Source organism: Hippichthys cyanospilos, chromosome 13 (genome assembly GCF_059441005.1).
Source record: "Hippichthys cyanospilos isolate Australia breed blue-spotted pipefish chromosome 13, RoL_Hcya_1.0, whole genome shotgun sequence".
Classification (NCBI taxonomy): Eukaryota; Metazoa; Chordata; class Actinopteri; order Syngnathiformes; family Syngnathidae; genus Hippichthys; species Hippichthys cyanospilos.
This window is the reverse complement of record NC_142381.1, coordinates 846335-870447: the sequence shown is the minus strand read 5'-3', so window position 1 is coordinate 870447 and position 24113 is coordinate 846335. Positions and strand designations below refer to the sequence as shown.

The 24113-nt window shown below is 49.2% G+C and overlaps 3 protein-coding genes and 1 long non-coding RNA gene across 5 annotated transcripts in view; 3 read left to right on the top strand and 1 right to left on the bottom strand.

Annotated features, from left to right (window-relative positions):
• Positions 1-6981, top strand: part of mrpl11 (mitochondrial ribosomal protein L11) — a 34621-nt gene extending 27640 nt beyond the window's left edge. Inside the window, exons 3-6 of the mRNA XM_088431183.1 lie at positions 4634-4729; positions 5969-6062; positions 6317-6476; positions 6598-6981. Of these exons, the coding sequence (XP_088287309.1) occupies positions 4634-4729; positions 5969-6062; positions 6317-6476; positions 6598-6724 (477 nt within the window). The 3' untranslated portion in view covers positions 6725-6981. The remainder of the gene's footprint in view (positions 1-4633; positions 4730-5968; positions 6063-6316; positions 6477-6597) is intronic.
• Positions 6982-7399: 418 nt separating this feature from the next.
• Positions 7400-18732, top strand: LOC148413344 (uncharacterized). Of its 2 annotated transcripts, none has more exons than XR_015867611.1 (6): positions 7400-8059; positions 10363-10414; positions 13586-13769; positions 13842-14604; positions 14699-14779; positions 16406-18732. It is a non-coding gene; the product is annotated as an uncharacterized LOC148413344 (long non-coding RNA). The 2 variants fall into 2 exon arrangements; XR_015867612.1 differs by lacking the exon at positions 7400-8059 and having other exon boundaries at positions 10356-10414; positions 13842-13934; positions 14221-14604.
• On the bottom strand, positions 9440-16762 carry npas4a (neuronal PAS domain protein 4a). The gene is made up of 8 exons (XM_088431496.1): positions 16429-16762; positions 14741-14904; positions 14564-14666; positions 14201-14486; positions 13838-13947; positions 13631-13766; positions 11728-13406; positions 9440-11077 (listed from the first exon to the last, which is right to left on the bottom strand). The coding sequence occupies exons 1-8, from the start codon at positions 16607-16609 to the stop codon at positions 11049-11051; spliced, it is 2688 nt and encodes an 895-aa protein (XP_088287622.1). The 5' UTR covers positions 16610-16762; the 3' UTR covers positions 9440-11048.
• A 1230-nt stretch (positions 18733-19962) lies between the features above and the next one.
• ccdc85b (coiled-coil domain containing 85B) overlaps positions 19963-24113 on the top strand; it is a 28962-nt gene continuing 24811 nt past the window's right edge. The window contains exon 1 of the mRNA XM_088432307.1: positions 19963-20114. The gene's annotated coding sequence lies outside the window, so the exon portion shown is untranslated. The remainder of the gene's footprint in view (positions 20115-24113) is intronic.

The window sequence follows — 24113 nt, the reverse complement described above, 5'->3', positions numbered from 1 at the left end:
GCCATCCGTTTTGTTCCCGTCCAAAACGGACGTCCTTCGAGCTAGCTCGGATCTAACTTTGTCTCTTGCGTTTTGCAAAATTAGCCTCAGCCTTTGCTGTCCGTCTGCTTCCCTGTCCACCAGCATCGGCACACTTTTTGTTGTTGTTTTTTTTTTAAGACAGAGTTGCTGTTCGCAGCTCAGAAAATGGGGTTAAAAAAAGACCGGAATAGAATAAAAGGCAGAGTGAGACCGATGAAATGTAGGAGTTAATGAACGAGCGTTTCCCTCTGTAGGGTTTAACGACCCCGGCCGCCCGGCGAGCTAGGCGGGGGACACGGGGCAATTATTCCCTCCGGTCGTGGTCCGCCAGGGGCAATTAATCCCAGCCGGCGGCGCCTGGCCTTTTATCTCGGCCCTCGCCGCGCTTCCGTAAGCGCAATGCGTCCCCTGACCTACCGTCTCCTGTCTCCTGGCCGTCTCTCGGGCAATTTTGTTGCCGGCCGCCACGCGGGCGCACCCGCGACCGAGCGAGGCCGACGTTTCCCCTTCGTCAGCTTAATCTTCGCCCGCTTGCGGTCCTCAACAGATAGTCCTGTCAGCTTGAAATGAGGCGGCGCCGTTCATGCATAAACATACCCTAGCGTGTTGACCCCCCCCCCCCGCCCCACCCCCGCGCAATTCCCATGCCACTCAGCTTGCTCAAACAAACGTCAGTTAATTGTTCAAATGTTTGCTCTCGTCGGCTGCTTGGCTGCGCCTCACCTACCGCCCCCCCCACCCCCCCCACCCCCACCCCCCACTAGACAGCGTGCCACTTGAGTGCGTCATCTTGTTAAAAAGGTTTCCTGAAGCTGAAAGGCCAATCACATTAACGCGGCAAGTGTCAAGAAAAGACGGCAGAGAATTTGCCGGTCGCTCCAATCAAGTCCAGCCAACTATTCGGCAACTTTTTTATAAGGGCTTTCACACAAAGACTTTTACACAAAACGCATCATTACCAAAGTCTGCTCCTTTAATACTAGCGTATAATGCTAAACACAAACGTTAAATGAAATTAGCGTTGACATTTTGGTCATTTTTAACTTTGTAATCAATGACAGGTGGTATAAGCCAGTGGTTTTTATTTTTTGTTGTTGTTTTATGATGAACCTATCCCTTCACTTACCCCCATTGAGCGCCACTGGTACAATCCGGTGTCTGCAAAATGTGTTTGGCTTTTTTCTCCTCCGATATCACACAAAAAGGGAAATGTCAAAAATGATTGCATAGTATTTACGGGAAAGGTCCAATCAAATCCGGACGATTTGATCGCAAATGTCTAATTGCCCCTGTAATTGTCAGGAACAAACGCGAGGATCCCGAACGCGCGGCGCCGCAATTACTCCACGTTGTTACCGGCGGATTTAATGGCGAGGAACATCTTTACGAGACCGACATAAAGTCCATTCCGAGCTCCTTTCCGGGACGAGGAGCATCAACCTCAACCTTGTTGTTGTTGTCAAGCGGCGGCGGCGGCGGGCCCGCCCTGGTTCTCCCGGAGATGGCGCCGCTCGGTCACGCGGACCGGCTCGATCCGGCGGCCGGCGCTACGGGATGATGAGACCGCCGTTGATGTACATTTTGAAGTGCGGAAGGGCAAGATGGCTTCACTTGAGAGCGGTCGCCGTCGGCGACGCGCACGTTGTTCCGTCGCTCTGTGAAATCGGAGAAAATATTTGGCCGGTGTTTGTGTGGGTTTGCCTCCTTCGGGCGTTTTTGAGTAATCCATCTAATCCATCCATCCATTTTCTAGAGCCGCCTATCCTCACGCGTGGATCGTTTCAGTTTTACAAAATCTAACCTTCAGAGATGGAAGACAACAGTAAACAGCTCAAATTTACTCCAGCCTTTTCATTTCTCCCCTTTTCCAAAATACTTTTGAAAAAAAAAAGGTAAAAACACGTCTTTGGGATTGAATGAGTTAAGATTTTGTAGCCTCAGAGGAGTATCCTTGTTTATTTTTTTTAAGCTAGCCCCCGCACCGAACAAAACGCGATGCGGCTCGGCTTCCCGTCACTGCGGCCTTCCGCCTTTTTCAATTTGCCCACGTGTTTGTCCGAGCTCTTTTGTAGCGGCGGACTTTTGTTGAAGAAGTCATTTTCTGCGTCTATGTTTAGCAGTGACGCTCCTTTTGTGTGCGCTTAAGCGCATTCACATGCTTGGCGCTATTATCGCAGGCTGGTGGGGGTGGGGTGGGGGGGGTGGGGGGGGGGGGGGGGGGGGGGCTTTTTGCGGCATGAAAAGGAAGTGTCGAGATCATAAGATCCAAGGATGATGGAGCCAGAGAATGCCACAAGCTTTTTTTCAATTCATATGCTGCATCACTATCCTAATATGAATCTTTTTTTTTTTTTTTTAATTAGCCCCCCCCCAGCCCCCCATCTGTTGTTTACTGGGGCGGGTGATGTTGTTTTATGGGAGGGAAGGGCACGTGTACAAAGTAGTCGGCTTGACAAGGGAATTGCCTTAATAAGAATGGCGGGGGAGGGGGGGGGGGCAAGGTAGAAACAAACAAGGCCCCTGGGGGGTGTCATGATTTCCCTGTAAGATTGCGCAATATCAGGATGGAAATAAACACAACCAAGCTCATTGTTTGGCAACCTTGATTCTGTCAGGCTGCAAATTTTACATTCAAAAAAGTCTCATGGTAAAGAAAACCTTGCAAAATGTATACACAGTGAACTAGGGCTGCAACTAACAATTATTTTAATAATCAATTAATCCAGCCATTATTTTATTGTTTAATCAGATTGAAAAAAAAGCAAACAAAAAACATTTCCATTCTGGTCTTTTGATGTATTTGTGGAAAAATTCAATCTGGGAGAGTCCAGATAACGGTTGTTTTGGGAGCAGGCCGACAAACAACGTGGTCGACCTCGAGTCCATAGCATAGCACAAAGTATCCGTAGTTGTGCTAAAGTGCAAAGCGTGCCTACTTTTGAGTCTTGACGGTATGAGTGTGACTCCGTAACGGCGATGTGGATCCATTATTAGCATTCATAGAGTGCTTTTGAAGCATTTAGCGGACTTGAGAGAACTTTCTAGCCCATTAACCTGAAATGAACGCCGCCTTGCTCCCGTCTCAAGATGACTGACTTTTCATCAGATCCCTCATTAGCTGGCTCTATTCATTTTTATTTTTTTTTCTGGCTTTCCCTCATCTCCGAAACGAAGGTTCCGCCGGCCGCGTCGATTTCAGTGGCGGCCGTAACGTTTGCGACGGGCCTGTTGAATTAGCGCCTGTGGCGTGCGCGAGCCTCACACGTTGACTTAATGCCAGCCATCCATTTTGCGCGGACGGCGCGACGGGAGCCTCATTCATCAGCCGTGTGACAGACGCTCACGTAAACAACGCGCGCGCCTGCCTGCATTCTGCTGCGAATTTAACAAGGAGCCTTCCAAACAGTAGAAATGTGCCAACGCGCTTTCTTGACATATTCAATGCAAATTCAGCCTGTTATGTGTACATTCCCTTAGCTACTCGTGTGTGTGTGTTTCTGCATGGCTATACTTGTGGGAACCGACCCATTGAGGACATTTTGGAGGTGAGGACATTTAGGCCGGTCCCTTTCCTTTTTTGAGGGTCAAGACTTGCTTTTTAAGAGTATAGAATTGAATAGGGTCAGGGTTTGAGCAATCAGGTTAAAGTTTGGGGCTATGTCAGTGTGGGCAACCTACGGCCCGGGGGCCGTACGCGGCCCGTTAAGATTTTTAATCCGGCCCGCAGAGTTTGAAAAGGGAGATTGGTATATCCCGAATGATAGCGGAACTATCGGTTATTCAACTCGCTCAGTCTCAGAGATATATTTTTACTGAGTTTTACCTAAAGTAATTGATTAATTTAGTACCTAAAGTAAGTGTTACTTGATTACTTCAATACCTAAATAGTTGATTACTTTAGTACGGTACCAGTTGATCCACGTACTGGTCTGGGCCGGTTGGGGACTTCGTTTTACTATGGGGACCATTTTGATGGAGCAACCTTTTTTGAGGGTCAAGACTTTTTCTCAAGGTTATCGTTAGGCGATCCGTTGCGACAGTTAGGGGCTCGGAAATGCGTCGTGTCACTACCATAGAGAAAAACCCTTGTGTGTGTGGTTGTGCTGTTTTTGCACAAAATGGGGTTCTATTCTGGGTTCTATTGTCTTTGTGGGCACCTTTTGCACTTGAAGGGAGCATTTTGCTGGAGCCCACAAGTTCCCCCCCCCCCCCCACACACACACACACACACACACCTGTGTGTGTGTGTGCGTGTGTGGGGGAGTGCAAGCCGTCGGACGTTTTGCGATTGACGGATGATGGCGGCCTCGGGTGGCGTGCAGGCTCCCCGTCATCCATTTTAACCTTCACGTATTGTTCCTTTTTCATACGCACGTGATCCAGCTCAGATCTTCAGGATCCTCACATTTGTCAAATCTTTTCCAAATGTAGCATATCATAGCTTATGTCTGATATTAAGAAATGGAGAAATAAAATGAAAGGGTAGTCTTCCTTTTTTCCACCACAATATGTGCGTTTGCGTGTTGAAATGTTCCGAAATGGTCCACCGTTTTATAATCACTATGTAATGCGTATTTTTGTCTTTTTGTGTGTGTGTTTTGTGCGGAGCCAGAGAGGAATCCCCATCGGGCAGTTCTGCAAGGACTTCAACGAGAAAACCAAGGATTTAAAGGAAGGCATCCCGCTTCCCATCAAGATCAACGTCAAGGTACGCCGTGCGTGCGTCGAAGCGCGGGCGACCTCCGTTGGCCCCGGTCCCGCCCCCGGCGCCGCTTAATTCCGCCGGCTGAAGAACATTTAGCCTACGCTTCCATTATTCATAGTGGGGCGGCCAAGTGAGCCTTTTTTCATTTACATTCATTAATGAAGCAATACCCGGCGGCATTAAGTGCCAACAAGACGTGGCAATGAGTGAAAAGAGCTTGTTCTTTGCACCCCCCCCCCCCCCCCCCACACACACACACACAGCCCATTATTTTACTCACCACCCGCCCACCTCCTATTTCACCATCACCCAAAGCCCATCGCTGCCACCTGCAGGTGATTTCTGACATTTCCGACCCCACACATCATCCAGAGTTGTCGTTCTCATTTTAGCTTGAAAACGCGTTGGGGAAAATCCGTTCCCAAGTGGGCCGGACCAATAACATCATGGTATATATTTATAGAACTTTCAAACAACTTCAAATGTATTATTCTTTTTTGTAATTTTCAAAATAGTACAAGCCCAACATCCCAATTAATCGTAAAACATTCTCAGCATTACTATTAACCAAAAAACATTTCATATTTTATATATTTCATACTTGCAAAAAAATCAGCTCATTGTTATTCTTTACGAAATCATTTTGTGGGCCGGATTAAATTAAGTTTGGGTGCCACAACCGACCCTCGGGCCGGATGTTTGATATCGCCTCCATGATAGAATAGACTTACGAAACATGCAGGAGCTGTCACAATTAATCGACAATTGGTAATTACAAAACATTTTAACAAAACTATTAATCAAATAACATTTCAAATTCAAGTTCTTTTAATTTTGTCGTCCCCCAAAAAATGAAAATTCGATTATAAGACACGCAGACAGGGTGTTTTCAACATTTTTATTGTAAAAAAATATATTTATAACTGAAATGCAGAGGAATTTACATGGCGATGACGTTTTATTTGTTTTCTCGCCTCGGATTGTCAGGCGCACAAAAGATTCAAGGCTTTGAGGTGGAAAACATGGTATTAAAATAGTGGCCATCACTTCCTTGTTGATCAAACGATAACTTGTCCGTTCATCACTAAATTTTGACATCTCTACTCCAAACCTTACGTTTTGTTTTGTTTTTTCAAACAAAGATGTCCAACCCGCCTCCGTGCACAGAATAGGCTTTGAATGATTTTGAGCAATGTGCGCCGGAAGAGCGGCTAATGGAGCCACGCTTATTGTTGCGCGCAGCCCGACAGGACGTACGAGCTGGACATCGGGCAGCCCACCGTCTCGTACTTCCTCAAGCAAGCGGCGGGCATCGCCAAAGGAGCCGCCAGGACAGGTGAGATCTGGCCTCCCTTGCCTTACTACCTTTACTGTACCCAGCCTCACAATTTTTCATACTTGGTGCATCGGCACCCTCTGTTGGTGTAAAGTTGCAACTGCAAGCCAGCCATGAGAAATTCCCAATTTCCCACAGTTCAGTTTTTGCAGCTGATGCTTTTCCTGTCCTGACCGGACGAACGAATCCCACCGCGGCCATCGTAATCGCGATCGCGATCCGAGTGAAGGACGCATTGTCGATACCGCCCGCAGGGCACGAGACGGCGGGTGTGGTGTCGGTGCGAGCCGTGTACGAGATCGCCCGCGTCAAGGCGGAGGACCGCTGCTTCAAGATGAGGAACGCCTCGCTCGAGTACGTTGTCAAGAGCATCGTTGGCTCCGCCCGCTCGCTGGGCATCAAGGTGGTCAACCAGTAAGTGGCTGTCATTATGCTGGCTTACAACATTATTTTCAACTACAGTACTGTATATATATTTGAGATGGCCAAAAAAATGCAGCATCGCTTAATCGTCCTTTTTTGATTTGGTGCTCAGCCTCTCCGCCGAGGAGTACAAAGTGTTCTTGGAGCAGCGAGAGGAGCAATTGAAGGCGGACGCGGCGGCTGCGGCGGCCGAGGCGGCTGCGGCTGCCACGGAAGCGCCTCAAGGCAACAAACGATAAAGGCGAGGCGCCTCGTTACTGACACCTACTGGCTGCGTCAGGTGCAACACTCTTCTCCTTTGAAATCCGCTGGAACTTTTATTGCCCATACCAGAGTACACTCTTTAGCCTCGTCTCCAACTCTTTTTTTTTTTTTTCTGCTGGGGCCAGAGAGTGTCCAAGTGGATGGAAGGATGGTATCATCCCATTTTTGCTCGTTGCTATTTGTGTTCAATGTGTACATTGTGCCAGCAGACAATAAATCAACTTGAACTCTTTGCTGCGTCTCGTTTGACTCGAAATTTCTTCCCCCTCCCCTTAAAAAAACAAACTGTCTCTCCACAAATGTGTTCAATTAGGCGCCAAGCTTTCAATTGCACATTTCAATTGTACACACACACATACATATATACACACACATTTTTTTAAGTTTAAATGTATTAACATATCTCTGAATTTCTTTAAAACGCTTGGATCGCTTTAAAACATGGAGTGAAATTAAAATGTGAATGTGACATTCATAGAGACAAACAATATTGCAAATTTCTATGTCTTTGTAAATGAAATTGTATAATTATACGTCTATCTTGATTTTTTTTCTGTGATTAGATTTTTGAAAAATAAAATTTTTCTATCGTGTTTATTTGTGACGTAATGTTTCTTGAGCTACGTCACTCCTTAGCGCCGGAAGCGAGTCCGTCCTCAAAGCATTCGAGGTAGTGAGCGGGAGAGACGACAGTTTGTTTTATTCCGCATAGTGACCAGAACTCTCGAACGCCAGTCACTACTCTTGACTAGCCATGTTGATTTTACGCCGCCTCCAGGGCTACTGTTTACTAATTGGCAACCACGCGTCGTCCTTTTGACGTCACGTTCGGTTTTCGCCGGTTGTTTTTTTCAACAGTCTGCTCACCTTGTGCCCGCCTCACAAATCTTCATAATGGCGATTGTTCGCCCAGACCCGTTCGTCGCTTCCAAAGCCATTACGTCCATCCCCTCATCTATCCGTGTTGCTTATCTTCACGTCGCTCGGAGGCTTACTGGTGCCTATCCCAGCCGTCTTCGGGCACCCTCATTAGGTCGCCGGCCAATCGCAGGGCACACAGGAACCAACAACCATCCACGCAACCAATCACACCTAACGATAATTTAGAGAGTCCATTACACCTGCCATGCATCTTTTTGGAATTTGGGAGGAAGCCGAAGTGCCCGGAGATATTTTACCGCAATCTAGATTCAATTTGAAGAAATATCAATTTAGTTATCTGTAATGGTTGCTGCAGTTCCTAATTTCACCAGATGATGTCAGCAGCCGACTGATCCACTGAAAACTCGGCAGCCCAGTTCGACCACAAGGTCAGTCACCATTGTTGCTCAATGTACTACATTCATTCAATTTTTTTGGAGAACCACAATGGCGCTCATGCATGCATCTGTGTTTGTGTCTATATATATGTATGTGCATGTATGTATGTATGTGTGTATGTGTGTGTGTGTGTGTGTGTGTCTGTATGTATGTATGTATGTATGTATGTATGTATGTATATATATGTATATGTATGTATATATATGTATATGTATGTATATATATATATATATATATATATATATATATATATATATATATACACACACACACACACACTACTTTCATCACCCAGTTATTTTGAAAAGAAAGCGTGTACTGTCAGCATCTCGCATAACCCCCGAAATGCCTTTAGGTACCCCCACTTGAGAAGTCAGTGGCGACACACTAATAGCTACTAGGTTCCAGAAAAGAAATCGGTGAATTGTAGAAGCAGAAGCAGAAATGTGTATGCGTTGACCCGACGGGGTGTACATACGCTGTATGTCGCTTGATGTATGCGGGATGTTATGTCATATTTGTGCCCCCCCTCCACTATGTAATAGCATCGGACTGCCTTCGCGAGCCCGCTTCGCCTCCTTTTACTGTACCTCTAAATTTAGCCTTTCCCTGCGCTCTCCTCCTTTCGTCAGCGCAGCCCCCTCCGGATAGACGGAAATGCCCATATATGGAGCCCTCTTCGCGGCAGGTACGCCGAGGCGACGGGAGCGTTTGTAAGAGGAGCCGTGTCGTCATCGTCGTCATCATGGCGGAGGGGGGGCGGGGGGGCGCTCCCCACAAAGCCCATCTCGTGCGTCACTCCGAGTCAGATGGCGTCCGCTCGCGTCTCGTCACGCGTGTGCGTCAGCGCTGTTGCCGAGCCAACCTCGCTCGGGGGGGAAGAAAAAGCGGGGCTGCCCACCGTCAGGAGGATGATGACGAAGACGATGATGAGCGGGATGCGGGTGCTGATGCTGAGCCCTTACAAATCTCTCTCCTCGTACAAATGCGCAAGCTCGCTTGTTTTACCGCTCGCTTTGGCTTTTTTGCTATCAATGCTGCTTTTGTGCTCCTGTGTTAGCACTAGTAGCCTCCTTAGCAAGGACGTCAAAAAATAAAATGAAAAAAAGGGCTTTATTTATTCAACTACAAAGGCTTAATGATGCGCTAGTACAGTAGTTCCCAACTTGCTTTCGGTGGTGTGAAATATAACTTCATTGCATCACTCATAACAATGCGCATCCTTGTCAAACATTTTGCATGGGAGTCGCTAGAACACACGTTAGCGATCCGTCGCTAACCCATGTGCTGACGACATGTTCCAAGTGAGGCAAAAACGCTCTACAAACATGCTAGCTAGTACAAGCGACACACTGATGTCACAACTCAGCCGCATTTCTAAGTGCACTTTATTATAAATGCATTTGTCCACATTCAAATACACTTATAAGCAACACAATAGAACACTGGTCCACAATGTCCATTCTGCACTTAAGTATACCTTAAATATTCATATTTAAAATGGCTCTCCTGGTTATTTGCTATGTACAAACCTTCATACAAATGTGTACAACCTTCTGCAAAAAAGGAATATATTTGCACGTCACACGTCCTCTAGTACAAGTGTACACGCGTATATAGGTTATTAAGTCGGCCGTCGACTAGCTAGAAGGTAGGAATCGATCCTTTACTTGAGCGTAGACAACTCTACGTGAGCGTGTTGGACAAAAGGAGGAATGTCGCCCCTCCCCCGACCTAAAAAAAGTTGATTGTGCCTCACGACCAAGCTTCCACTGTCCAAAAGGACAAAACGCCTAGAAGCTGCCAGCATCGCAAATGCTAGACTTGCAAAATGGCGGCAATTGGGAAAGCTTCATGGGAATGGAAAAGAGCGGCTTCTTCGGCCCTTCTTGGAACGTTTGAAAAATGTCCCGAGGACATAAAAAGACGTCTTTGGGACTGAATGGGTTGCATAAGGATCTTAAATCTAACTGAGGAAGATATCTTGATCCTGATGCCTTTTTTGCATGCACAGTGATACCCTGACTAAATGTATTTATTATTTATATGATTATTTTTAATATTTATTTTTTATTTTTACATAATTATTTATCATTATTATTATCAAGAGCCAACATTTGCAAGGATTTGGCTACAAATATTAGACTTTCCAAGCAAAAAATAAACAAGGAAAAATAAACAAAAAAAATCCCATGAAGTCTTTCCATCTTAATTTCCTATGGAAATCGACCTGAAATTTTCCGCCGCTTTGCATGCCTGTCAAATTTACCCAAACGTCTGTCCCCCCCCCCAGCTGACCCTCGACCTGAAGAGTCCACATTCAAAGTCTAAATGTACAGTACAAGGTAAGAGCAGATTGGCAGCACATGCTTTTTTTTTTTGTTTGTTTGTTTGCACAAGGTCACAAAGTTCAACACAAGTTGAGATGGCCAAACAGACACGTATGGAATGTTAAAGGTTTCCAAGCCGCAAACTCCGAATTCAAAGTGTGCTTTCAATTCCAAGTGTGTTCCAAAAGTCACACGTCAGGCAAAAAAAAAAAAAAAAAGTGCTCCAAGTCATAAATCAACTCTCTATTAAAATATGTTTTTCTGTCCATGTCCACAACAGATATTTTTCACTACGAGTGAATACAAATGCATGTCTGAAAGTTAAACAACGCTTTAACGAGTTCAGATGTCCGATCCGAGACACCGCATGGACTCGGGACTCAGTCGGTCGGGCGTCCGTGTCGTTCTGGTTCCGGTTCTGCTTGTAAATGTTGCACCGGCTTTTTTGGAGCGTACAGCTTCGTGATGGAAAAAAACAAACAAAAAACTAGAAAGCCCATTCTTTGTTCTCGGCAGAGACATGTAGGCGTCGGTCCTTTATACATTATGTATATTTATACACTTAAGGATGTTTTACTTTGCAGTAAAAGTGTGTCTCCACAAAATATGACAATATGCCATACTTGATGAAGTAAGTCACAGACTTATTTTAGAACGGAGGGATGCTTCCACTCCCATCTGCAAGACAAAACAAGAAGGGAGGGGGGTCAGCAAGAAAAACCAACCAAAAAAAACCACAACATAGCGAAAAGACTGAAATCGGAGCCATTAAATCGGGGGCCATTTGTGGCCCGTCGTTCATTTTTAGGCGGCCCGCACCGTACAGCAAAAATGACTCTTGCTTATGAATTAGCTCATAGGGTTTTTCATGCAAAGATGGAATTAAGTATGACAAGACGGCGTGGTGAATAAGAGCATGCAAAATTGGTTTTCGCCGCTTTCTTCGCTGTTAATGTACAAAATTGTCAACATGTCACATGAACGGTTCCCAAGTAACTGCTTAAAAAATGTTAATCAGGCTACAGGGCTGTGCTAACGTATTGGCGTCTGCTGTCGCTTTTTGTATCTAGAATTTTCCCTCGTGACTGGAGACAATATTTTCCGTTTCGTAAGTTGAATTTTTTCGTCACGGGGCCTTCGTAAGTGGCGCTACCGCCGTATTTATAAAAAGCTGTTCACGTAGCCGTTTTTCAGAGGAAAACTCCGATGCAGTCGCTCGATCGATTTGCGCGGGAAACCGAAACGCCAGCCGAGCGCCAAGAAGGTGCCGTGCGATCCGCAGGACGCAAAGCGATGTAAGAAGACGGAGAAGGAATCTGGCGTCTCACCATTGTGGAAGCACTGTGGCGATGGATGACACTGGAGTTGATACAACTCAGGTTGTTGCCCTAAACCAGGGGCGATCGAGGCACCTGCCCCAAACATGGGCTCCAGCACGGCCAGTTCCTCCAGGAGGGACTGGGCGCAGGAGGCGGCGGCGGCTGCGGGGGAGAGCGCCGGCGCGCCCGGCCCCGGCGAGGCGGTCAGGACGAGCGGAGGAGAAGCCGGAACGGAGGAGCACGAGGACACGGGAGATGACGCCACCTCCATCTCGCCGGCCTCCTCCGCCGGCTCCTCCTCCATGGGGGCCTCCTCGCTCTCCCCGCGTCCGTCCGTCGAGTTAGCTTGCGCCGATCGGACGCTACGGAATTGGCCCGCTCCCTCAAACGGGGAGGCTTGGTGCCAGCACACTGGTGTCAGAGGAGAGGGCGGGCCGGGGGGCTCCGGGACCAGCGAGGGCGACTCGGGGGGCGCGTCTAGGAGGAGGGTGTCTAGGACACTCTCTTCAAACAGAGAGGCGTCCTCCTCCAGGAAGACGGGAAGCTCCAGGCCCCGCCACGCCTTGACGGCGTAGAAGTCCCGGAGCGTCTCGGCGGGAGCCAGGAAGGGCGACGGGGGGCCGGACGACGGCGACGCCGACGGAGGGGACAGCTTGGACAAGAGGGGGTCCAGGTAGAAGCCTTCCGCCAGGGAGCTGATGTGCCGGGCCAGCAGGGAGATCTCGGCCCGTTCCTTCTCCCGCTCTCGCTCCGGGGAGAAGAAGGAGAGGCGGGGCTGCTTTCCCGGGGAAGCCTCGGGGGTGAGGAGCCCCTCGGGCGGGCGCTGGAGAGTCCCCAGGGGCACGTCCACGTAGAGCGGGCCCCGGACCTCGGGGAGGGTCATCACCGTGCAGTCGCCGTCGCCGGGGCTGTCGGGCGTGGGCGGCAGCTTCTCGTAGAGGGCCCCGCAGCAGGGATCCGCGGCGAAGAGGAGCTCGGTGGAGGGGCTGGGCGGGCTGAGGGGGAGCTTGGCCGACAGGGTGCCGGGGGGCGGCGGGCCGGAGCCGCCGCCGGCCGGCGGGCCGGCCGGGGAGGCCGAGGCGGCCACCGTGGCCGTGGCCGTGGTGGCGGACGGGGGCGGCGTGGTGGTGCCGGTGGGGTCGAAGCTGAAGTGGGGCTCCTCGAAGGGGAAGCCGGCCCCGCCCACGTGGGGGGTGTACGGGGGCGTGCACACAAATTCTTTGGTCTGCTGGGCTTGCGAGGCCGGCACGGGCGGGAGCGGCAGCGGCAGGGCCGGCAGAGGCGGGTCCAGCTCGAAGGAGGGCGGCATGAGGATGCCCTGCGTCAAAAAGTCCAAGTCGCTCTCCGCCGCCAGCGGGCTGGGCGTGGGGGCGGCCGAGGGGCTGCGCGCGGGCGGCGGCGGCTGGAAGAAGGCGCCCTCCTCCTCCAGGGAGGAGATGCTGGAGCGGGGCTCGCCCTCGCCGCGCGCCGCCCGTTCGTCCGAGGAGGCCGCGCTGCAGCCGGCCGTGCTGAAGTCGAAGGACTGGGCCGAGCGGCCGCTGCTGCCGGGGGTGAAGACCTGGTCGGGGCTGGACAGCGTGTCGGGGGACTGCAGGCTCTCCTGCTGGGGGGGCGCCGAGGTCAGGACCAGGCTGAGCTGGCTCTGCTCCGTGCTCAGCTGTTGACGTACCGAGCGGGCCTCCGACTCGCTGAAAAGGAAAAACGAAAACGGAAAACGTTGGCGCTGATAAACCGTGTCGGTGGAGGAGCTTCGTTCAAAGTTGGACTTCTTGTTGCTTCATTTGGACTAATGCAGAGCTTCAACTTAGCGCGTACATAGATCTTGAGCTAGGGGTTACGTACTGAAAATGTCTTTTTCATTGCTTAGAGATTTTGCCGGTCCGCGCCTCGTTTTAAGACTGCGCCGACGCACCTGATGACGTAGTTGCTGCTGGCGACGGGGACGTCTCCGGGCTGCAGCTGGAGGACCATGTAGAGCCAAACCCAGGTGCGGTCCTGAGCCTGCACGCGCACCACCATCTCGCCTCGGCCCTCGCCGCCTTCTCGCACTGGTGAGTCGCAGCGCAACTTGGTCAGCGACGGCGTCCCCGCGGGCGAGCGCTTGCCAAGCCACACTTACGCAGGGCGCGGTGCTGAGCCGAGGCGTGCGGCAGGTCCTGCGGGTGGATGAGGCCGTACCAGGAGCGGGAGCGCAACGTCGCCGCGTCGTAGCCCAGGTAAGTGCGCACGCTGCCGGGGACAGGAGGGACGCCGTTACTCTCGGCGTGCACGCGACTTTTGAACAAATGCTTTGCCAATATGTTGGGAAATTGAGTCAACGTTGTTTATTAGCCTTTATGTTAGTTTTATCAGATCCCTTTTCCCATAATGCCACGGGGCATGCGGATGCTCAAGTCCATATCCTGCGGCAGTATGGGAAAAACGCAAAGTTTTTAGCCTTCGGCCCGCCAGTACATTTGATTGTATTTGCGTGTTTTCCTACCTGTCGTGAGCGGCGTGCAGCCTCAAGTCTCGGCCGTGCTGGGAGTGGAAGCCTTCCAGGAAGAGGTTGGCCCAAGCCCCGGGGGGAGCGCCGGACGGGCCCTCGGCGCCGGCGCGGCCCGAATGGCTCTCCAAAGGGGAGCACAAACACACCCAGACGGGATTGGCGCTCCAGTAGGAGCCGGCGGGCGCCCACAGGCGGCGGGCTCGGATCAGAACCAGCTTGTTGCCGGCGCTCTGCCTGCGCACCGACTTGGAGGTGTTGAAGCGGCAGCGGAAGAGACGATCTGCGGCGGGAAAAGGGTCACCGGGGCTCCGGGTGGAAGCGTGAGCGCCACGCGCAAGACGGCCGCTCCGGTCTTACCCGTCTCGGGAGAGGCCGCGCCCGACAGATTGTTCCTGACGGTCAGCTGATCCGAAGCGTCGATGATGTCGTACACGCTGTCTCCCTGCGCCACCAGGTCCACCTGACACGCGCGCATGTGTCATGTTTCCGCAGGAGGGCGGGCGGACGGACGGGCGGGCGGACGAGCGGACTCACCATGGAGTGTCCCAGATGGTCGGAGACGGCGTCGGACAGGTAGAGCAGCTTCCCCTCGGCCGTGAGCAGCATGAGGAAGCCCGGGAGGGCCTGCATGAGGTCCGACAGCTCGGGCAGGGACAGGAAGTGAGAGCTCGGCTCCGCCGATGCGCTTCCTGTCTCTACTGCGGGCACAAAAAAAATGGACACGGACTTCATTTGCACAATTCGATCAACATTTGCGATTTAAAAACAAAACGTATTTTACAAATTGATGGACGGATGATACCAGGTAACGGTATCGGGCCGATACCTGAACCCTACGGTAAGATAACCATACTCGTCGTGGCAGTCGATACTACTATCGTGCTGATCCCGACCTTACGATAACGTATCGATACTCAAGATTATGAGCGTCTGAGAGACATCCTATTCCTTTATGTCCACCGTTGTGTCCATTTTGTCTTAGCGAGACAGCAAAGTGAATTGCATCCCACCCAAACACATAAGGCTTCACTGGAAAAGCCAGGATGTCCTTTATAGAGGACACCGGGACTTAATAAGGTAGCTCCACTGATGTAGCCTGAAAACTAATGCCCACTATTGTGGACGCAAGTGAATAAGCTGGCTTTCTGGAAGATATTGGTGTAGAAAATAATCGTGAAAAAAGGAAAAAGATCTATTTTTAATGACCTGCATGTCTGTTTCAAAAGTACTGGCGGCATCCGTACTGGTATCAGAAAAAAATGTGGTGTCAAATATCCCTTATAAAAAGAATGCTGGAAGACTAGATGCAAAATCAATAGTTTGGACAAATACGCAAACAGACAAAAGTGTCCCCAATGTTTTGCTTCAAAACATAGCAAAGAAAGAAGAGCTCAAAAGAGCGTGGGCTTGATTTGGCCGTTGGCACGGTGACGTCAGCACCGCGGACAGCGGCCGGCGCCAAGCGCTTTCAGCACTATGGATAGCGCCAAAGCACCGCTTGCGGATTTCGCCTCACATATTCGCTGCACAACGGGAAATACTCCCACACAATTGGAATGAAACAGACCCGCCCCTTAAAGGCACACCTATATGTGTGTGTATACATAAATATATGCATGTGCGTATGTGTAACCAACCTGCTGAATACTGTTAATGTTGGATACTACTTTTTTCAGAGCGATACCAATGCAAACACTCAACTTGGATTGTCACCAATATCAAGTACTACTGATACCGCCAGGGCCGGACCAATAAAATCACGGTATACATTTATGTAAGTGTCAAAGAAAAACAAATACGATTCATCAACAAACATTTTAAGATTTTCATAAACTGACAAAACCCGGCTCGTTTTTATACTTGACAAAATCATCTCGCGGACCGAATGTTTGACACCCCTGTCGTCCGCGGCAACCCAGCATTCTGCTTGAAATTCCACAAAAACGACGGCCAGCCTGGCCGCGCCGAGTGCCGATACCTTGAAACGAAGCCAGGTATCGGCGCTCGCTACTCGCACCTCCCTAACAACCATCCTCATCATAATAGCAACAATTTCCGGTCATTTCAACTTTTTTTCCTGCTTCGTTCCTATTCTAATCAATGCCACTTTTTTCCGATCGATACCAAGCACGGATACCACTCGCAGCGAGACCTCTATACAGTACTACTGCATATCTATTTGTATACACATCTTTTCAGCGAATGTGAGGAGGATGCGTTACCGGGCGCGGGCGAGAAGAAGACGGACTTCCTGGTGTAGATGCAGGCCAGCGACATGATGTGCAAGTAGGAGAGCTTGGCTTTGTCGCCGTCCGAGATGGGCAACAGGTCCTTGAGGTTGCGGATCTCGGCGTTGATCTGGTCCCGCCTGGCCTTGGAGGCGCCTTTGGTGGAGCGGTACATGCTGCTGGCGAAACGGCCGGCGGGGACGGGTAGGGAAGGGAAGGGAAGGGAGCCGAGCGAGCGAGCGAGCGAGCGATTTTCCCGCCGCGGGCTCAGTGGGCCGGCTTCATGGCGCCAAAGCCGTGCCGTGCCGTGCCGTGCGCTGGTGCCGATCCGCTGACGGCGTGTGAGGGACTCTGCTCGCAGGCGGCTTATATAGGCCGGCAGCGAGGGGGGCTCCCCGACGTCACCGGCGGGGAGGGGGGGGGGCGGCTCATCCGAGTGGATGCTCCGGCGCCGCGCGTCAGCGCTCGCCTCTCCCCTCCCGCCCGTGACGTCGGGGAGCTCCGGCCACGCAGAAAGCCCGATTTGGACAAAACCGAGTAAGGGGCGGGGCCGGCGTAGGAAACGGAGGCGCCCGCTGGGGAGGGGGGGGGGCAAGAGCCGCCGGCCCGCCGTCCGTCCCGCCGTCCGTCCCGCCGTCCGTCCCGCCGTCCGTCCCGCCGTCCGTCCCGCCGTCGCCGTTGGCCGGCCGGCCACACTCGTCCCCTTCTGGCAACCTTTCCGTCCTTGTCCCTCGCGCTCTTTTTTGTCCCCGTCATTTTGCTTTCTCTCATCTTGCTGTGGCTTTGGATGCCTCCCTCCGCCTCCGGCGTTCAAATTCTTTGACGTTCTTTGCGTCTCGTTTTTGAAACGCTCCAATGTTCACATTTGTGTCTGCTCTTTCTTTCTATCCTTTTGGCTCTTTTTCGTTCTTTTTCTTTGTTGCGACATTCACTTTTCTCACTTCATATCTGGTCTGGGACTTTTTTTTTCTTGCCGTCTTTCTTTCCCGCTCCTTTGTTTCTTTTTATTTCAGTTTCCTTCCTTTCTTTCATCCATCTATCTAGCTATCTATCTATCTATCCATCCATCCATCCATCCATCCATCCATCCATCCATCCATCCATCCATCCATCCATCCATCCATCCATCCAGGTAGCTTGCTAGCTAGCTAGCCTCCATCTATAAATATTTCTATCCGAACATTGCTGTCGTCAATAATGCGCCCCGTTTAGTAATGTCATGAAGCAATGTCAACAGCATTTGCGTCGTTGTTGTATTCGACGCTAGTTTTCACCGTTTCGTTTTGCGCCAAGCAGCCGCCCGTTCAAAACGACCGTGCGGCACAGTGATGATGAATGGAGGAGGAGGAGGAGGAGGAGCCAAGTATCATTCGGAATGAACGGGTGAATGGATGAAGGATGCGGCCGCGGAGCGCGCAGCATCCCGCAGACGTATCTGCGGCGCATGGGGGGCGCCACATATCTAAAAATAGATTGAATCGCTGCAGCTTACCGGTGAGACACGCGCACGCGCACATATGCGTGCGTGGGCTGCTGCATGGCGCCCCCTGCAGCCCCCCTCCTGCTATTTATAGAGCGAGAAGAGCACTTGAATGGACAAATGAAAGCGTCCTCACACACACACACACACACACACACACACACACACACACACACACACAGCTGCCGTCTCATCATAATAAAGATTGAAAATGAGTATCTCCAATCCAAAGCAAGCAAGCAAGCATGTTTTTGAGCGGGTGTACCCGACGTGGTTGAGCCTTCTCATTGGACGCTCGGTTTGTTTACATGAGCGGCCGCAGCGCGGGGTACGGATCCGTATCGCCAGCATACACTTTGAGCGATGCACTTCACCCAGCATCCTTCCATCATTTTAGCGTCTTCTCATATTAGCCCGCATTCATCCGGCCGTCCATATTTGCTCTTACTTGTGTCTTTTTACCTTTGTCCAAATATTCATCTAATATAGACTTGTATTTTCTTTCTTTTCACTTTTAGACTAATCTGTAACCTGTATAAACGCTGGAACAGTTTAAAGTTGATTTATATTGCTTTTTTAATGTTGAATTGAATTTCCTTTAATGTACTTAAAGGGACACTGTAAGGTTTTGATCATTTTCATTAAAAAGGAATAAATAATGATTACATTTCAAAAACTTTTCTCTTTCCTAAGTCAAATTTGATCATTTAGAGCCCAACTTTCCACAAACATCTTCATTCCTGATTGTCTATGAATAAAGTTTGCCTGGCTCATCTGATTGTTTTGTTGACCTCCCCTTTAGCACAGCGCCATCTAGTGGATGCATAACACAACCCAGCCGCTACTTCAGCTTCTATTCTATGCGTCTTATAATGCGGCGCAAATCCTTTTAAAACAGGCCATTGTCACGACCATGCTTCAGAAGAGAAACTTGTTCCCATTTACTCTTTCTATTGTCACCTTGTACCAAAAATAAGCCATTTTGTTTGAGCTCAATTCAAAGATCATTTGTTTGAACGTATCTAATTCTTAGGCAACGCTATTGCTACGTGGCAGTGACGTCGCCGGCATTCGTTTGTCATCTAATGAGTCCATGAATGAAGTTGTCATCGGCGGTCCAGCTCGGTCCGTCTCTGAATGGACCCGAGATGGAGTGAGTCACGCGGGCGCAGAAATAACATCTCGAGTGCGGCTAATTATATGCGCCACTCTATTCTTGCATGGCCTCGGCATGATGATGTAGATGCGGCCGCGCTTTCATGTAGCGTTGTCTTGGATTTTACGCAATTCGCCGGGGGGAGGGGGGGGCACATCTAACCTAAGATCTTTTTTTTTTTTTCATCTGACCTATCCCACATTTTTAAGGAATATATCCACTAGACACTAGTTAGCTAGAAAATTAGATACGAATTAGCTCGGTGTCTAGCTAGCTAGTATACCACTGTATTTAGAGTATCCATTTTTTCTAGCTTGCTGGCTAGAGAATAGCTAGCAAAATAGCTAGCTGGCTAGCACAATATTCTGCAAGAGAGCTATCTAGCTAGGTAGATAGAAGTTAGCTAGACAGCTAGTTAGACATGAATTAGCTTGGTAGCTAGTGTTTGGCTAGCCAGTTTGCGACTGTTTTTAGACTATCCATTTTTCTAGCTTGCTGACTAGAGAATAATTAGCAAGCTAGCTACTACTTCTACTACTAGTTGGCTAGATAGCTAGTGTCTAGTTAGCTAGTTACACTATCTATCTAGCTAGCTTGCTACTGTACTTCCATGATCTAATTATCTAATTGTGCACTGCTCGCATGTTCTCAGCGCACCAGAAAAGCTATGCAGCACACAAAATGCAATATAAACATATTAAGTGACATCTAATATTAGACCTCATCTTATCTGATTAGTCAGACCAATAATATTGTTTTCTGTACTATTTTGGATCGCGACAGAAAGTGACAAGTGTCCAGCCAATGATACGATAAGTTTCACTTACACTATTCATCCAATCAAACGCATGGACAGAAACGATCCCTGCATATACACCCGGTGCAGGTTAGCTAGCAAACGGTGCTGAATGAAGAGATGCACGTGCTAACCTCTTTTCTTTGCGAAACGACCGAGCAGCGACAGCGAAAGTAAAAAAGAAATGCGCTTCTTTTAAGATGGAATGACTGTTGGAGTATATGCAAGTAGAAGAACAAGCGGTGAAAGTGAGTGACATTTTTTTTCCTTTTTCACAACGTGGCTCGTTTATTACCATGGGGACAAGAGCTGTCATGTCACGTGTAAAACACTTATTGCTCAAGGTATACACATTTTATTAATGACAAACGTGTTGAAAACACACAAAAGTAGTTGTGATTTGTTAAGCAACATTGTGCGGGTTGAGACTTCTGGCCGCCTGGTTTACTTGTATGCTTGCCCACGTTCAAATACGATAAATACAATTTTAAAAAGAATCCACAGGTCTATCTTTGATTCAATAAAATAATAAATGCAATTCCATAGTAGTTCCAAAGCTCTTCAAACAAAAATACTTGAAATAAAATGGCAAACATTAGGGTAAACTGCCCCTTGTGATTCTGGCCTAAGGCTCTTAAAGGGCCAGTATTCCGCACCATTCCCTCTGCCTTAAAGGGGCAGTAACATAAATGTCCATTGGGCAGTGAGCCAAAACAAGCCACATACAAATAACTTTCTAGCTCTTGGCCATTACAAAAAATGAAATTTCAAGTAACTCTGTTAAGTGAAATGCTGTCAATCGGCTCCTACAAACACGTCAATCACAGATGCGTCCTTCTCCCGTATCGGTCCTGGGCAACGCTTTTCACCTCCGCTATCCCTTCATAAACGACGGGATAAGTACCCAAAAGCACATTGCTCAGAGCCCCCCTTCTTCCTTGCCCATCAATGAAAAAATGTGAATTATGAGATATCGCTCACTTTAGGAGCATGAGATATGTGCGCGCGCATGTCAGAAGTCGCTCACCGTGGTCCCAAGCCTGCTCGGGGAGTTTGTGTGAATGCTCAGGCGCGTTGAAAATGACAGGGAACGTTGATCTAGCTAGCCTGATTGAGAGCTGGTGACTAGCCATCAAGTTAGCTAGACGCTACCTAGCTAGTTTGCCAGCCATCCAATCGAAGTAGCGATCTGTGTTGTGTATTTTTACGTAAGGGACCCGGATAAAGACTTATGTGAATGCTGACGGAGTTTGTCAAGTCACTTGATTGTCTCGTGTGTATCTTTTTCCCATCTGACGCCTTGTGTGCGCTTGCTTGTATGTGGCAGCAGTAGGAGGTGTTGCTAGGCAACAGATTAGCTCCTTCCTTTTTTTTCAAGAAGCAAAGTGCAGACCTTGATCTGTGGGTGTAAAAATAAGCACAGAAAGGAAAAAAAAAAAAATCACCTTGCTAGAAGTTGCGTGCGCGCCGTCCTTCTCAGACAACTTTGTCCCCAAAATAAACGAGCGGTCGACCTACTTAAAAGCAAAAATGGGCCTCACACAACAACAACCCCAAGTGGCCGGCAGCCACGTCAGCCTTTTAAAGCCACACACATGCAAAGTCACAGATTCGATTGTTCTCGTGCAATTTTCCTTTCTTGTCCTTTGTAATTTTGATCATGTAAAACTGCTTCAAAGGAACGACCACATATAGTATCTAGTATGTGGTATCAGCAGCCATTGCAAGAATTGATAGCTTGTAATAAGAATACACTACTCAAAATTTCCCCCCTCGAAAACAATGACTCATGTATTCCAATATGGCATTTTTGGGAAAGTAAGGGCGATTTTCTATTCTTGTCATTTTTAAGTTTGATTTTTGACATCAAACTTTCCTTCCTAAAAAAGCAATGCCATTTTTTTGTCGTCTGTTGGTATCGGTACGGTATCGCGACTGTTTTCATACTTTGTCCTATGTCCCTGCCACATGATGTTATTTGTTATTTTTGTCAGTGCCCAGTTTGAACTGGCTGGATGATGATGATGATGATGATGATGTGTGAGTGTGATGCGGCGATGACTAAAGGTGAGCGGGAACATGCCGCTCGCTCCCAATCTTTGCACATTTTCTGCATGTGTGTGTGTGTGTGTGTGTGTGTGTGTGTCGCTGGCACCTGTTGGCAGGACAGCTGCACGGGCGGACGCGGCCGGCGTCCTCGTCGGGAACGCGGCGTGCGCGCTGACTCAAAGCCCACACGCACACTTGGAGTATGTCAAGGCCGCGAGAACTCCAATTAGTAAGCCGGTGCCGGTGTGATGGCTTTGTTTGTTTTGTTCGGCCGCGCGAGGCAAACTATGGCACGGGGGCCATTTGAGGGCACGTTTGCTCCATTTCGGGGTCAACAAATGCTCCCGCGCTTAATTCGCCAGAGAACCAAGACAGGCAAAAAGCAGACCCAATTTTGTCCCGGCTTTAGTCAAGGTGTTTTCCGAAATGCGAATGTGTTTGGGCTATTGCCCATTTGTGTTCCGTGGCGTTTTCCCAAGGGTTTTCCGAAAGGTAAAGGCGCTTTGTTCCTCGGTTTTGTGAAATGTAAACTCGTTTCGTGGTTTGTTGAAACGTTTTCTGATGTGTAAACCTCGTTTCGGCGTTTGCTCGTTTGTTCCCTGGAGTTTTGTCATTTATTCAAATGTTTTCTGTTACGTCAACGCCTTTTCTGATGGTCCGGACTTCTTCAGCTATGTCTTTGTGGTAGTTTGGTTTTGTGGCATGGTTGGCGGGCCAAGGGGGGCGCCGAGCCCCGTTTCAATTATCGGCCATATGCGGGCGACGCGCACGCCACGTTCCCTCCCTCCAAAGTCAACTTGTCAGTGTGCAAGCGCTGAATAAGAAGCGCGCCGCCGCCTCCTGGGTCCTCTTGGTTGATCTTCTTCTGGCGCTGCAGCCTCGCACCTTTTGAAGAAGCCCTTTATTTTTAGCCGTGGCTCAATATTGATGTCCCTGCCATTGAATGAGTTAAAAAAAATGTCTCTGGCATTAAATAAGTATCTGCGATTGAATATCTGGACTCTTTAAAAAGAAAGTGAAAATACGTCCCCGGCATTGCAAAAGTTCAGCTCGGACAAAAATGTTCTTATAAAACACAACTACACGTATGAATGTGTGCGCGCCACGGTGGCGCTGATGCCGGCGTTGCCGTGACGACGCCACTTCCACGACGAGCGCGCTCCTCTTTTTCATTGATAGCCCCGCTCTATTATTTCACACTTTTCCAAGGAACGCAAATGCACGTGAAGGCATGTGAATGGGGGGGAGGGGGTTCTACCGTAGTGAGGACGTTTCATCGACGTCATGCATTTCCCAGCCCCTAACCTTAACTTTAATGCCAGGGACGTATTTTCACGTTGTTTTAGGAGACCAACCATTAAATCCCACATAGTAAAACTGGATAAAGTGTCATCCATTTTAGGCTGTGTATTTTTTTGTTAGGCTTAACACGCGCATTGGATGGACAGGTGTGTGTGTATGTGTTGCAAAAATGCGACCAGAAGCTTTTTTCGAACTTAATGGACTCAGTCGCTTCGTGTTCGTGACGCGGTGTCGTAACTGCCCCCCCCAACAAACTCATTTCTTACGGCGAAGGCACTGCGCATGCGCGTTGCTTTGACACGCCGCGTACTTCGCCTGGTCTTTTGTAAGGCAGGGACGGCGCATGCGCTGCGAGCGGGCCTCCGCCTGAAGCTTCTGCGCTGCTCCGAACCGGCCGCGCGGGGGCGCAACGAGCGTCTTGAGTTGAGATGCGTGTGCATGCGCGCCGCCCGCCCGTCCGCCCACACAAAATCACATTTATGTAATGTGCGAAAGAAGCCAAGGTGGAGGTCGCAGCGTTTATGTAAAGCTTTATCAAAAAAAAACAAAAAGTCAGACTCCCACGTAACAGAATGTGACGTGTGTGTGTGAGTGTGTGTGTGGGCAAAAAGTAGGCCGGTGTGTCAATGAGTTAGAAAAGCAACATTCCTCAAGCGTTTGTTACAAAGTTGTACGTGTGCGCTTGCGCGTGTGACTCAACGGCACCCTGGGCGACAACAGACGGAGTGTGCGCGCGTGTGCGTAGTCAGGATTTGATCGCATTCATGGACGAGCTTTTGGAAAATGATTTGTCTTTCTCAAGACAGGCTTTTTTATTGCCCTTAAACAGTGTATTGTACAGTAAGGCGTTTTTGTTTTTTCTCAGAAGAAAAAAAAATACCTCGTGTAAACACATT

What these genes read in the sequence shown, in the direction of transcription:
- npas4a (XM_088431496.1), bottom strand. Translation starts at nt 16,609, where the DNA reads ATGTACCGCTCCACCAAAGGCGCCTCCAAGGCCAGGCGGGACCAGATC. An exon ending in CTTCTTCTCGCCCGCGCCCG is followed by an intron (nt 14,905 to 16,428) that starts GTAACGCATCCT and finishes TTGTGCCCGCAG; the next exon opens with TAGAGACAGGAAGCGCATCG. An exon ending in CGCGGCCTCTCCCGAGACGG is followed by an intron (nt 14,487 to 14,563) that starts GTAAGACCGGAG and finishes TTCCCGCCGCAG; the next exon opens with ATCGTCTCTTCCGCTGCCGC.